This window comes from Urtica dioica, chromosome 3 (assembly GCF_054948205.1).
Source record: "Urtica dioica subsp. dioica isolate 48M chromosome 3, U.dioica_male_clone48M_v1_H2, whole genome shotgun sequence".
NCBI classification, from domain to species: Eukaryota; Viridiplantae; Streptophyta; class Magnoliopsida; order Rosales; family Urticaceae; genus Urtica; species Urtica dioica.
In genome coordinates, this window is record NC_142758.1 from 38,036,988 (window position 1) to 38,052,778 (window position 15,791).

General features: G+C 37.9%; 1 protein-coding gene across 1 annotated transcript; it reads left to right on the plus strand.

Moving 5' to 3' along the window:
- The first annotated feature begins 13,179 nt into the window (after positions 1–13,179).
- LOC149402726 (protein FAR-RED ELONGATED HYPOCOTYL 3-like) lies at positions 13,180–14,723 on the plus strand. The gene is made up of 2 exons (XM_089609870.1): positions 13,180–14,050; positions 14,140–14,723. The coding sequence occupies exons 1-2, from the start codon at positions 13,229–13,231 to the stop codon at positions 14,599–14,601; spliced, it is 1,284 nt and encodes a 427-aa protein (XP_089465996.1). The 5' UTR covers positions 13,180–13,228; the 3' UTR covers positions 14,602–14,723.
- Positions 14,724–15,791: the final 1,068 nt, after the last annotated feature.

Genomic DNA, 15,791 nt, shown 5'->3' on the forward strand with positions numbered 1-15,791 from the left:
CAAGTGAATCCTACTTTTTCTCTCATCCATCAGATCAATATCTATGGGATATTATTCTCTATTTAAATAGAGAATATATTATTTAGTGAGAGAATAAAGGAGAATATATTATTTCCCTTTAAATATATTCTCATATATTCTCCTAAATACTTTCCTATAAATAAGGAGAAAATATAGGACGATATCTTATATTATTCTCTCTCCTTTATTTAAGGAACTAAAAAGAAAATATTGGTAAATACCAATATTATAAAAATAGAATTATAGGCACACGGCCAATGGGGGATTTGTGCAAACCCTAGTGCCAAAATTTCCAAATTCGATTTTCATATTTTCTGCAAGGCCCAATTGCTTAAAACCCAATTAATTATTTGTTTATTGTTGGACCAAGTAATTATTTATTTACTTGGTCCAACAATAAACAAATAATTGATAATTGTTTATTTACTTGATCAAACAATAAATAAACAATTCTACCATAAATATTTATTTAATTCTGCGAATACCCGTTTTCCAGAATTAATGTTGTCAATCACAATTACAGCAAGTGAGATTAATAATGATAAACATTATTATACGAAAGTTCTTATCCGCCTTTATCAGAGCCGAATCGGGGACTATGGACCTAGTAATAGAAGCTTAACAAATCCGATGAAAAAGACGAAATAGTCCTTTCTCTTTTTCCATCGATTCATCTAATCTTGGTCAAGTACTCCACCTTGTAAGCCAAGACTGAACTCTCATTTATACTAGAATTATTTTTACTCATCGTGATGAGTGTCAACTGATATAGTCAGTTCGTGATCAAGATCCTCCAGGTTCAACCCGTGTCAAGAGAAGTCAATTTTTCCGTTATACTTCTTTTGATACATATCAGCCCTAAGCATTGTTGCTTCCCCAGCGAAAGATTCTTCCGAACGTTACTTACTTCGAAAGTGCTAGCAATCTATCGATCTGGAACCAACCCTTAGGTGAGTGAACATTAACCTTCTTTCAGGAAGGCTGGATTTCGTATCTGTAAATCACTTCCCACTCGAATTATGCTCTGAGAAAACTCCCAAGACATAAGCTGTGATTAGCATGAATAGCCTTTTAGCGAATGAGTCAAAGAGCTCAATAACATAACCCAGTGTCCATGATCACTTCAGGATTTAGATCAAGTCTCACTGTGACCATCATAGTGGTCTCGGTTAGTGTGTCGTAACGGTCCTTAAACGACACATCTACACCAAGACCTGTCCAGGTCGTACACTTACCATAAGTGTAGAATGCTCCCACATAGTGATCAGCCTTCACCCATGTGTTCCACAAATATGACTTTAGATATAGTTTTCCAGGCGTATAGCAGTCATCGACCATGTTTTAGCACACCGCCCGAACTCAGGTGCCCAGCACGTGACTCAGTTTAATACGAAGGCTACGGAAGATAGTTGTTATTGATTCTAATTGTTTTGAACTCAACCCACTAATCATATAATGCTAATAAAGTAATCTTATTATCGAATTTAGTAATCATTTATTCATTATCTTCAAGTGGGCAATATTCCTAACAATCTCCCACTTTGACCAGAGAAGATAAGTTACCTTCAGCCAATTTAATTCTTTGCCATCATTATAGACGGTTTAGACTTTGACTTAGGATTGAGATTCCCATCATATGGATTCCCACTTTTATCTATACTCTATCATTTATGTCGATCTGACATATGTCCCATTTTCATATTATTCTAGTTCATGCATTTTTGCAAGTGATCTTTGACTTACTAAGGTCAAGTCAAATTGTTCATAGTAAATAAATTTACTTTAGAACAAATTAACACTTCGCATACCTTTAGATTATACACCAGACTTTATATCTAAAGATAACAAGTCTCCCTATCAAGGTGTACATCCCTTATTGGTGCCAAAATAGGTTGCACCATTGCATGGTTTGATCTCATCACCACTTACTATAGTGTGATTTATTGAACGTATTTAAATAAGAACTTTATTGACCTATTTCCATTACTCGGTTATTTGTAATTCATCCTTGTTTGTCGTGTTCATATTCAATATATACACAGAACTTTAAGGATCTACTATATTTAAATAACTAAGTATCTCACTATTTCCAGAGATTACAGTGTTTACAACACATGTAGTTATTCTCGGAAATACGACATTGTCTAAGGTCTAATTATTAGTCCTTTTAAAGACAATGTTGATAGCCTCAACATTGAGCTCATACCTTATATCAATAAGTATGTTTGAGACATAATGGAACGAGCATGTCAATTTATTTGTGTCATAATGAGGTCTAGAACTATAATAGTAATGATTTTATTCATGACACTTGTTTAGGAGCTTCACTTATCGATCATTCTCAAAATATCGATTATAACAAACATCCATGTACAATCATGACTAGTTTGTTAAGTACTTAGGATCTACCTTTCATATTTCAAAAGGTTTAGTAGTATAACTACTTCGATCCATATCTTTATGTTATTGGAACTTCATCCTCAAAGGACAGTTCATCTTCAATTTTGAAGATCCCAAATGAAGTGGTTTGTGATATCAGAAAGAAGAGTATCATTGATGATAATGTCTCTCCTTAAGGGCTCAATCTCTTACCTTATAGCTTATTAAAGCTTAAACCATTTCATTAATCCTTTTATAGATCTCACTATTCCTTTAAGCTAATAGCTCAACAAGTAGATCTATTAAATATGGGCTAATAACTTTCAGACAAGTTAGTATGATCGAGAGTAATATCTCAAGATCATGTCTTTCCATTTAAGGAAAGTTTATTGCTGATGAGAGTGACAAGGATCCATTCTAGGATGCTCCCACTAGGTTGTTGATTTTAACGACAAGATAATTCAAAATTATCCTTCCTTTCAATTCATTGATTTATGTGGCAAGGTAATCATTGATTACTCTTCCACTTTAATTATTGAATAATAGCATATACATTCCGTTTAAGGATGCCATCTTCAATGATGGGTTTAATCCTATGAAGGATGTTGCTATTTATTGAACAACAAGTGGCTATATTTCATTAAAGAAAGCTCTCACTCTTTTATTGAACAATAGTGACTAGAATCCAATTAAGGATGCTCCCACTCAATAATATTTGTTATTTAGTGACTAGGTTCCATTTATGGATGCTCCCACTATGTCAATGAATAAGAGTAGCTAGGTTCCAGCTAAGGATGCTCCTACTCGATTATTGAATTTTAGACTGGCTAGGTTCCAATTAAGGATGCTCCCACTCAATCAATTCTAGAGTGGCTAGGTTCCATTCAAGGATGCTCCCACTCAATCAATACGAATATTAGTGACTAGGTTCCAATTAAGGAAGCTCCCACTAATTTAATTCATCATCAACACTAACTTTTAGTTGTGTCTCCTTTATTACTTATTATTCGCACAAGTCATTGTCGAATAATGGTAATAATTATTTAGACGCTTTCAAAGCTCTAAATAGTTCTTAAACAATAAAACATATTCAACATAAGAATTTAATGAAGCAATAAAAGTTAATTAAATTCTAACAGAGATAATAACTTAGAAAATATTTATATTTATTTATTGTGCTTCTATATAGCATACGAACGGAAAAACATGACCCTCATATTCTATATATTTTTCATAAGGACATAAGCATTCATGCATATTCAAATATCATAAAAGCAATGAAGGCATTCAATTATAGAAGGAAATATTTAAAGACACAACCATGTGTTCATAAATAATGTAATAAAACATAAATAAAGAAAGATTCATCCTATCTGGAATAACCATAAAGGCTACAGTCTAGAAAACCTCGGATTATTAAATGACACATCCCATGTTCAAAAATAAATCCAAAAATAAAAATAATAAAACTAGCGGGAAATTAGATCTTCAAACGGAGCATGAGCTTCTCTACAATTCGGGCTTGAATCAGACATTGTTCAGCAAGCTCGTCTACACACGTGTGCTCCATCAAATCTGCTCTGCAACAAGAAAAGAAGTATGCTCATGAATAATTATCCTCAAAACATTTTTAGGATAATTTTAAGGTACAATACCAGCATTCTTCTTGTTTTTCTCAAGCTCAGCCAAGTACAAAGGACAATGCCTCTTCCAATAGCCTTCAGTGTTGCAGTGGTTACATTTACCAATGCTTTCTCGCTTCTTTCCTTTTCCTTTTCCACTTCTCTTGAAGTTCTTCCTTTCCTTCTTAGCGGGACCTTTCCCCTTTGAAGTATTCGGACGTGCTTTAGATGACTCAGCACCAGAATTCAACTTCTTCTTGGTTTTAGGCGAAGAACTCTTGTCAGCATAGAGAGCTGACCCTTTGTTCTTCCCATGTCGAGTGATAGACTCGAAAGTCTGTAGTTCATTCAACAGCTGAGACAGTCCATACGTCAACTTGTTCATGATGTAGTTGGACGTAAACTGTATGAAGTCACTCGAAAGGGAATTCAGGATTATTCCCACCTGAGTAACCTCATCCATCTGTGCCCCATGGAGTTCAGCTTCGGTGAAGTAGTTAGTCATCTTCATGACATGATCCCTCACCGGAGTTCCCGAAGTCATCCTAGTGCTAGTGCACTTACGGGTGAGCTCAATGCGGGCTTGCTCGCGTTGCATCCCAAACATTTGTTGCAACGAGTCAAGGATCTCCACAGCGGTCTCCTTCCCTTCCATCTTAGTTCGCAACGCATCAGATATGCTTGCGAGCATGTAGGCCACCGCCTTGTTATTGGCAGTAGTCCACTTGTCATAGTCCTCCCTCAAGTTCTTGGAGGCACCATGAGAAAGAAGAGGAGGTCTGTCTTCAGTGAGGATAAAGCGAATGCTTTCACTCACAAGCACAATGTTGAGATTCGACTTCCACTTAGGGAAGTTATCTCCAGTCAGGACGTCTTTCGACAACAGGCCCATAATAGGGTTCGACATGATTACTAAAAACATAAAAGTACATTTATTAACAACATGAAAAGAAACAACTATCAATACTAAAAACTATAATGCAAACATGCACGGGATAAAATACTAATCAAAAGAACCCAGTTTTTATATTTCAAGGTAATTCGACTAATAGCCACAGTCCGTTTCACTCTGGTGACGTAACGGAGTGCACCTAGTGAACATGAGAACCATCTCAGATTAGTGAGCAATCATAGTACATGTACCTTCATAACTATGCTCACTAACTACCAAGTTTATAGGAATCTTTGGCCACATGAGCAACCACCGGTTGGTTCATGTATGAGTCAAACCAACATTTCAGTGAAAGAAATCTAGCTTATATGCACTAGCGTAACTAGTACACGCAGAGATCAACCCTCCCACCTATCGTCAGAGACACAACCTTGGTATTGGAATCAGAAAAGCCCTTCCGAATGGAATTGACCATCATGTTTAGAAAACCGCCGGTCACGAGGGGATCTTTCATCCTCACGGTGTTGTGTCAATGTTGGAGACCTACGACTCAATATACTTTCAGTATTTTAATTTTCCTAGCATTAACTTTAATCTAGGTGTTCCACTCGAGTTAACTAATTCATATTAAAAACTCGAGTGTTTCTAAGCTACCCTTAAAAACAGATGTTTCGATATAGCTTAGTGATTAGGAATTCGTGACATCTAGTCTTGATTATCCTAAAAGTATTCCATCACGAAAAAGCTCCCAATAGAGAAGGTGAGACACTAGGTCTTCTTAAGTACCTCTCAGCTTAGCCTCTTATCGGCTTGGTGACAAAGCTCTCCGATCCGTTCAACTCATTCATTAATTAACTATCCTAATCCAATTAGACAATTTTAATGAATGAAAGCCCATGACAACCATTAACATACGATACATGATCTAAGTTATAGCATACAAGCATGGCATAGTAATTAAATAAACAAGCAAGAGCATGCAAGAATGGTTTGATTCGGATTGATCGTTTCCTATTTGATTCTATAAAGTAAATCAAGATGAGCCCAATCACATTGGCCCATGGATTCAATTGGGCCCATTCTTATGTCCCTTAGAAAAATAAATCAATATCAAATTATTTAATTTTTCTAATTTTTATCGAAAAAATTAATTAAGTAAGGGCCCATTCCAATGTCCCATTAAAATAAATCGATATCATAATCATTTATTTTGTAATGTTTTAAATAAAAAATCATTAGGGCTCAGTCCATACAATTAATTAAATAAAACATTTAAAAACTTAAATTTTTTTTTCGGTAATTTTTTTTTTTAATGAGTGGGCCCGTGGGGCCACTAGGGTTTCCGGGCTGAGGCCCGGACGAATCCTCTAATCTTGACCTATGTCAAGATTAGACTTGAGGCTGCACCGGACCGCCGCCGCCACGAGGGCGCGGCCCAGCACTAAGAGGACGGCCGAGACTTGTCACAAAATTTTGTGACAAGTTTTCTTGTGGCGTAGTCGTGGAGGCTTTCTTCGTCCGTCATGCTTCTTCGTTGTGTGTCCGTCTCTCGCCGATCGTCGTGATCAAGAACGTCGCACCATCGGATTAAAACAATAATAATAATAATAATTACATAAAACCTATACCCTTTGAATTTCGGGTTTACAAAAAAAAAATCTAGAAAAGCGAGAATCAAATATTCTACGATCAAACCACGAATCAGAATCCACATATCATATATTGAATTGCATGAAATTCACATCCACATATAATTTCATTCAAACCATATTTAAATTAATTACAAGAACGAATCGATTAATTAATCGTAACATCTAGCTCTGATACCACTTGTTGGTGGATCGAGCTCGCATCGGACACGAACGATCGCTCCGATGCACTCGTTTGAGATGATTCCACCATATAACCATATTAATGCGGAAAAATAATAAATTACGCTGATCATAAGCTAATTAAATTATGGTTATAATTAACAAGATCTAGTTATGTTTAATTAATTTAATTCACGAGAGCATATTTATCAAGCAACCGATTTGAGCGAAAAACGAATACTAACATTGATTTTCGGTTCACGAACTGAAAGCTTTCACAATCCGTCTTCGTCTTGAACGTACAAGCTTCCGCACGATCAAATAAGGAATTCCTCCTTCAAAGACTCGATGTGATGACACCTTAGTCTTCCGAAACGTAATCTCCGAGAGGAATAAGAAAGATGAGTGGGCACAGTCTTTATCTCACTAGATCACGAAACTAGGTGTTTCGAGATCTCGCTCTTATTTTACTAAGAATGGAAACGAATTTCCGAGGGGAAGAGAGGCAGAAGTGCACGGCCAAGGGGAGGCTAGAATGCACGAAATTTTCACCAAATAATTGCTTATTTTTGCCTTCTCATGAACCCCTATTTATAGTAATAAAAAGGAGATATTCATGGAATCTTCCAGAATATTTTATTTCATTTTATTGTGTTCACACTGGTGGATTAAATCTAGGCCCTTGGATCTCAACAAGTGAATCCTACTTTTTCTCTCATCCATCAGATCAATATCTATGGGATATTATTCTCTATTTAAATAGAGAATATATTATTTAGTGAGAGAATAAAGGAGAATATATTATTTCCCTTTAAATATATTCTCATATATTCTCCTAAATACTTTCCTATAAATAAGGAGAAAATATAGGCCAATATTTATTATTCTCTCTCCTTTATTTAAGGAACTATAAAGAAAATATTGGTAAATACCAATATTATAAAAATCGAATTATAGGCACACGGCCAATGGGGGATTTGCGAAAACCCTAGTGCCAAAATTCCCAAATTCGATTTTCATATTTTATGCAAGGCCCAATTGCTTAAACCCAATTAATTATTTATTTACTTGGTCCAACAATAAACAAATAATTGATAATTGTTTATTTACTTGATCAAACAATAAATAAACAATTCTACCATAAATATTTATTTAATTCTGCGAATACCCGTTTTCCAGAATTAATGATGTCAATCACAATTACAGCAAGTGAGATTAATAATGATAAACATTATTATACGAAAGTTCTTATCCGCCTTTATCAGAGCCGAATCGGGGACTATGGACCTAGTAATAGAAGCTTAACAAATCCGATGAAAAAGACGAAATAGTCCTTTCTCTTTTTCCATCGATTCGTCTAATCTTGGTCAAGTACTCCACCTTGTAAGCCAAGACTGAACTCTCATTTATACTAGAATTATTTTTACTCATCGTGATGAGTGTCAACTGATATAGTCAGTTCGTGATCAAGATCCTCCAGATTCAACCCGTGTCAAGAGAAGTCAATTTTTCCGTTATACTTCTTTTGATACATATCAGCCCTAAGCATTGTTGCTTCCCCAGCGAAAGATTCTTTCGAACGTTACTTACTTCAAAAGTGCTAGCAATCTATCGGTTCTGGAATCAACCCTTAGGTGAGTGAACATTAACCTTCTTTCAGGAAGGCTGGATTCCGTATCTGTAAATCACTTCCCACTCGAATTATGCTCTGAGAAAACTCCCAAGACATAAGCTGTGATTAGCATGAATAGCCTTTTAGCGAATGAGTCAAAGAGCTCAGTAACATAACCCAGTGTCCATGATCACTTCAGGATTTAGATCAAGTCTCACTGTGACCATCATAGTGGCCTCTGTTAGTGTGTCGTAACGGTACTTAAACGACACATCTACACCAAGACCTGTCCAGGTCGTACACTTACCACAAGTGTAGAATGCTCCCACATAGTGATCAGCCTTCACCCATGTGTTCCACATATATGACTTTAGATATAGTTTTCCAGGCGTATATCAGTCATCGACCATGTTTTAGCACACCGCCCGAACTCAGGTGCCCAGCACGTGACTCAGTTTAATACGGAGGCTACGGAAGATAGTTGTGATTGATTCTAATTGTTTTGAACTCAACCCACTAATCATATAATGCTAATAAAGTAATCTTATTATCGAATTTAGTAATCATTTATTCATTATCTTCAAATGGGCAATATTTCTAACAGTTCTCCACTGTGATCACTTCCCTTGGTTGCATTCCTAGTCAACACGATTCCGCTTTGTTCGTCAAGCATACAGGTACAGGTTGTATCATCTTGTCCTTGTATGTTGATGACATGATTATTACCGACGATGATTATGATGGGATTGAATCGTTGAAGTCTGACTTGACTCGGTGTTTTGCTATGAAACATCTGGGTTCGTTGCGTTACTTTTTGGGTATAGAGTTGGCTTTTTCTCCAAAGGGCTACCTTTTATCTAGTCAAAGTATATATCAGATCTCTTTGAGCGCGCTCGTCTCACTGACAACAAAATCGTTGATACTCCTCTTGAAACCAATGCACGCTACTCCCCATCTGACCGGTCTCCTCTGCCCGATCCCAGTCTATACAGCACGATGGTTGGAAGCTTGGTTTATCTCACGGTTACTCGTCCTGATATTGCGCATGTTGTTTATATTGGCAGTTAGTTTGTCACTGCTCCTACCACAATTCATTGTGCTGCCATTCTGCGCATTTCGCAGGTATCTTCGTGGTACTCAGTTTCAGAGTCTATTGTTTCCCTCCTCGTCTTCATAGAGTTGCGTGCTTACTCTGATACCGATTGGGCTGGTTATCTTACGGATCGCAAGTCTACCACTGGATTATGTGTTTTCCTTGGAGATTCACTCATAAGCAGGATGTCATTTCTCTCTTTACCACTGAAGCCGAGTATAGCGCTATGACCATGACTACATGTGAGATTATTTGGTTGCGCTGGTTACTTGCTGATCTATACTGTGATAATCAGAGTGCCACCCATATTTCTCGTAGCTTGATTTTTCATGAACGAACTAAGCATATTGAGTTTGATCGTCATGTCACTCGCCATCATTTACAACTTGGTACGATCGCATTGGGCTATGTTCCCTCGTCATTTCAAATTGCTGATTTGTTCACGAAGGCTCACTGCACTTCGCGTTTCTGCTTCTTAGCTGACAAATTATCAATGTTTATAAATGTAGCATTGTGAGTTTGAAGGGGAATATTAGAAAAGTATATTTTTCATTATTATATTTATGTAGGATTATTTCTCGCTCTTCCACTGAAGTTGAGTATCGCGCTATGGCTACGACTACATGTGAGATTGTTTGGTTATGCTGGTTACTTACTGATCTGAGTGTCACTCTTCATCATCCTACGCCGTTATACAGTGATAATCAGAGTTCCATTCAGATTGCTCGTAACTCGGTCTTTCATGAGCGAACCAAACATATTGAGATTGATTTTCATTACACCCGCCATCATCTACAGCTTGGTACAATCACATTGCCATATGTTCTCTCTTCACTTCAGATTGCCGATTTATTCACAAGGCTCATTCCACTTCGCACTTCCGCTTCTTAGTTGACAAACTCTCAATGCTTATTGTTGTATCATCGTGAGTTTGAGGGGGGATGTTAGCGTATATATAATATATTTGTCATTATTATTATTATTGTATTTATGATTATTTCCCTTTTCATTTATTTCTCTTTTTGTTGTATTATGGTTATATATAACCAGACTATTCTATTTCTTTGCTATGCAATTTATTATTTAGATTTCCTTTTTTTCTCCGAATCCCTAAATCTTCACTCCATTGATCGAGATTATCGGAATCTCTCTATCTTAAGAGAAGAGACGACACCAAAAATTAAAAGCTCAAACTTTTTATTTATTTTTTTTTTATTTTTTTTTGGAGAGAGAGCGGTTACAAACATCTATTTCTTTACTTCTTTATGATTTATTTTTCATAATAATAGGACAGCTAAGAAGTGTCGTGGGACAACGAAAATTGTAGGCCATTCCAACTTCTAAAACAATGATTTTTTTTTTCTTTCTATTTCATATCAATTAATTTAGGTCCACAAATACGTAAGTTGATCGTGGGTATGATTTGGATATTTCCTTGTTTAGATCAATATATATATATATATATATATATATATAACTGAGTAGTGTTAATACTTAATACTATATCCTTGTGGAATTTCCTAAAGAACATAGCTCTCAATTTCATTGGAAAGAAAGAATTGATTAAAGCTACTGAAAAGGAGAGGACAATTCATGGGCCGTCTTATTCTGTTATCAATGGCTTATAAATTAGGGAGTTTTCCAAAACTATGAGTAAATAGAGGGCAAATGACTTTTTTGGACGTTTTTTTTAAAAGGTCAGCAATAGGACCTCTTCATTTATTTCTATTTATGTAATTACCATTATACCCTTATTTATTTTCTATTTATTTTTTTTTAAGAATCCTAAAAACTAAACCCTACTCTCAATCTCTCCTTTCTTTTCATTTCGGCTTCATCTTCTTCTCCACTGCACTTGTTTCATCTCCTCCATTGTCTCCGTCGCATCACCTCCATTGGCGTCGTGTCCCATTGTCGTCGGGGTGTCTGGATCTCAGCCGGCGTCCGTCCTCTCTCTCAAACTTGACGGCCATCCCTCATCTCTCTCTTAGTTCGCGCCGTCCGTCGTCTTCCAAGGCCACCCACCTTCGCCGCCGTCTCTCTCTGCCCTTTCCGGCGCAGCAAGCTCCCACATTGACACTCTTTTCGCTCTTTATTCCGGTAAGCTCCCTCATACATAGCCATTTCGTTACAGTGTTTGTGACCAACGTTGTCACGAAAGATTCAGCATGACTCAATATTTTCGTGACAATATAGTCACAAAACGAAATTATTTCGTGACTGTCACGAAACTAAATTATTTCGTGACACCCATAGTCACGAAAGCTTCAGCATGACTCCATATTTCGTGACAATATAGTCACAAAACGAAATTATTTCGTGACACTATTGTCACGAAATTAAATTATTTCGTGACACCCATAGTCACGAAAGCTTCAGCATGACTCCATATTTTGTCATTGCAGACTTTAGTTTCGTGACACTATTGTCACGATATTAAATTATTTCGTGACACTATTGTCACGAAATTAAATTATTTCGTGACACTATTGTCACGAAACTAAAGTCTGCAATGAAAAAATATGAACGATATTATATAATATGGATTCAAGTGCTTACTATATATCTGCGCATATAATAAAGTTTTATGAGAAAATAATTTAATGTGACTTTATCTCCACTATTTGTAGTTATGAAAGACATTCATACCTTCGTCAAGCATAGCGGTAGATGGGTGAAACATGAACGATACGAGGCTGGCCCTGGGTGTGCAGTGGGAATCTTAATACCGGCAAAAGCAACGTACGAGGTGTTTATGCAGCTATTGTATGCCACGCTCAATCGCTCACCTAAAAATCAAGTCCTCCGTGTTTCTTATGAGACAGAAGGGTCGGTACCCCCAGTAAGTATTGACTCCGACCTAAGTTTGAAATGTTACTTGCATCTTCGGAAGGAGAAACTGGACAGATCCAAATTTAGTTTGGTAGTAGATATGGAGCCATTGAAGCAAGAGCCGTTGGTTTCGGACTCAGGCGTTGGTTCAACTCCGACCACCGGTCAACCAGCACAAGCGGACATTCAGGCTAGTTCTCCTAAGTCGGAGGCTAGTTCTCCTAAGTCGGAGGCTAGTTCTCCCGAGATCCCCGACCCGAATCAGAGTCATTCAGGCACACCATGGCAGACCCCTCCGCGCTCAGGCACTCCAAAACGGTTTAGTACGCCTTGCTCTAGAACGAGGAGGACGAGTCAATGCGATACGCCTTCCACGGATAACCAAAATATGCATCCTGACCTTGATGTGTCAGATATGCACTCTCCGCTGAGACTAGTCAAAGGAGGATTGTACGCCAACAAAGCAACTCTGAAGAAACATTTATGCATGTTAGCAATCACGAAACATTTTACGTTCAAGACGAAGACTTCTAACAAACGGTATATCCATGTTGTTTGTCGAGATGACTCATGCGCGTGGTCTGTTCGTGGAGTAAAAAAGACTACATCCGAGATCTTTGAAGTGAGGAGGTGACTTATTACTTATTTCTACATTGATATTATCGTGGTGACCCGAAATTAACATTGCTCTTACATTCTTGCAGGTATGATTCTGAGCACACGTGTGCTACACAATTCAGACAAGGAGAACATCCTCAGGCTACGTCCACATTTGTAGGCGAGACTATGAAACACAGGTACATCGATCCCTCATGTTCACCATGCAAACCCAAAGACATCATGTCCTACATGCAACAAGATTTTGGAGTGGACATGTCCTACAAAAAAGCATGGAGGTCAAGACAGGCGGCACTAACATCATTGTTTGGCACCGATGATGCATCGTATAGATCTCTGCCTAAATTCATGTACATGTGGTCGACTAACAATCCAGGTTCGTCATTCGACCTTGTCACAACTCCTCGATCCCACCGTTTCAAATACTTTTTCATGTCGTTTAGTGCTTGGAAAAGGGGGTGGAAGTATCTACGGCCCGTAGTTATCATCGACGGCACTTTTTTGAAGAGTTACTATAAAGGCACACTGTTTTCAGCATGTGGTATGGATGCGAATGAACAAGTTTACCCCCTCGCATTCGGCGCTGGTGATTCAGAATCTACTGAATCGTGGGTTTACTTCTTGACAAGGTTAAAGGAAGCAATCGGGGAGAGGTCACATCAGGTCATAGTGTCTGACAGGAACGCGGGAATCATTAACAGTGTGAAAAAGGTTTTCACTAACTCAGACCATGGTTATTGCATGTTTCATCTTTTGAAGAACGTGAAGAACCAAATCAAAGGTCTATCAAAAGAGGTGAATTGGACGTTCTATGCTGCAGCAAAGGCATACACGTATGCAGAGTTTGAAAAGTATATGCTTATGATAGATGAGGAAGATCCAAGAGTCCGAGCGTATCTTCAGAACGACGTAGGCTACGAAAAATGGGCTCGTAGTTTCTACACGGAGAAGAGGTACTCAATAATGACATCAAACAATGCCGAGTCGCTGAATGCAATGAATGTCAAACCGAGAGAGTTCCCTATTGCCAAGCTATTTGATTTTCTCCGGGAGAGAATGAGTAAATGGTTTTACGAACGTAGAGAAAAAGCGTTGGGAACATTGACGATCCTTTGCGTTGACGCGAATAAAAAACTTGAAGAATACCACGCTAAATCTACTGGACTGGGGGTACGTGATAGGCATTCAATTTTTAATTTTTTTTATAAGATGTTTTTTTATTATAACCCGTAAACAAAATGGTATTGGGTGCGGAACAGGTGCGTCCATCATCGGTGTACGAGTTTGAAGTCGTTGATAGAGAGGGGCAAAAGTGGGCTGTAAATTTGAGAGAGAAGACATGTAGTTGCCGTGTCTTTCAAACTGACAACTTTATCTGTCCCCACGGCATTGCGGCTTGCGGTGTTCGAAACTTCGCAGTTGAGAAGTACATATCAAATTACTACACCACCGAATATTGGAGAAGTTGTTATGCAGGTGTAATTCATCCAATTGGCAGCGAGGAGTCGTGGAATTTTCCAGAGGAAGTCACGCAAAAAATAGTAAATCCACCTCATGTTGCGGCTCGTGCCGCCGGAAGACCGAAAAAGAAAAGAATACCCTCTCAATGGGAAGGGGATGAGGATAGAAGGAATAAATGCAGTCGCTGTGGTGGAGTAGGACATAATCGAGCCACATGTCGCAACGCGATCCCGACCCACCATAGCCGACCCCGAACATGAGCTCGATTGTTCCTTTTTTTAAAACTTTTTATTTGATGTACCAATTTGGATTTGTACTTTACTTTATTTCTCACTTAGTTTGTTATGTTTGTTATGGATTTTTATATTTCTCATTCGTGACGTTTTAGTCCCATTAAACAATTTCTCACTGACAGAGAAGTCACGAAATAACAATTCTTCGTGACATAGAAGTCACGACATCAAATTTTTTCGTGACAGAGACGTCACGAAATCATCATTTTTCATGACATATAAGTCACGACATCCAATTATTTCGTGACAGCGAAGTCACGACATCATCATTTTTCATGACATAGAAGTCACGACATCCAATTGTTTCGTGACAGGGAAGTCACGAAATCATCATTTTTCATGACATAGAAATCACGACATTCAATTGTTTCGTGACAGAGAAGTCACGATATCATCATTTTAGTGACAGAGAAGTCACGACATCAAGGGGCTTAAAGCATTTTATTTTAAAACCTCTTTAAACCATTTGTACGTATAAAACAATTGAGAATTATTTGAAACCCTAAATCCCCAAATTCGACCCAGATCTCTTTTGCTGTCTCTCGTCTGATCTATCTTCATCGCCGGTGAGGTTTCAACTTGAGAATGGCAGTGAACCGCGCTTCTTCATCGCAACACTCTTATTCTTCGCACACGAAGCACGAACGCAGAGACTCGACAACGACGAGAGACTCGACGACGATGAGAGACTCTCCAGGTGAATTTCTGTGTAAATGCGGCGTGCAATGGGTCGAGAGGACGTCATGGACCAAGGATAATCCCGGTAGGAGGTTCAGAAATTGCCACGTGACGACGGTAAGGATTTTGATTTTGAATGTTTGGTTGAAATTGATTAAAATCCTATTCTGAGAGTGGTTTGGATTTTTGGGTATTTGGGTTTTTCGTCCCAAAGGTATTTGGTTAATATTGGACTTGCAGTTGTCCACTTTGCAGCTAGCCCGGATATTGTATCCTGTTTGAATACAACCAGAACTCATATATGCTCTAATACAAGAAACAAATACCTGATTTTTGAGGCTATAATTGGTGATTTTCAGGCAGAGGGTGGGTGTGGTTTTTTTCAATGGGTTGATCCTGAAGTTTCTGAAAGAGCAAAGAAAATCATTCCAGGATTGCTGAGAAGAATTGACCAGTTGCAGTTGGATATTGAGCATCAC

Bases quoted from the DNA above. Each gene is read 5' to 3' on its own strand.
- LOC149402726 (XM_089609870.1), top strand. From the start codon at position 13,229: ATGTACATGTGGTCGACTAACAATCCAGGTTCGTCATTCGACCTTGTC. The intron at 14,051-14,139 runs GTACGTGATAGG...GGTGCGGAACAG, and splicing joins CTAAATCTACTGGACTGGGG to GTGCGTCCATCATCGGTGTA.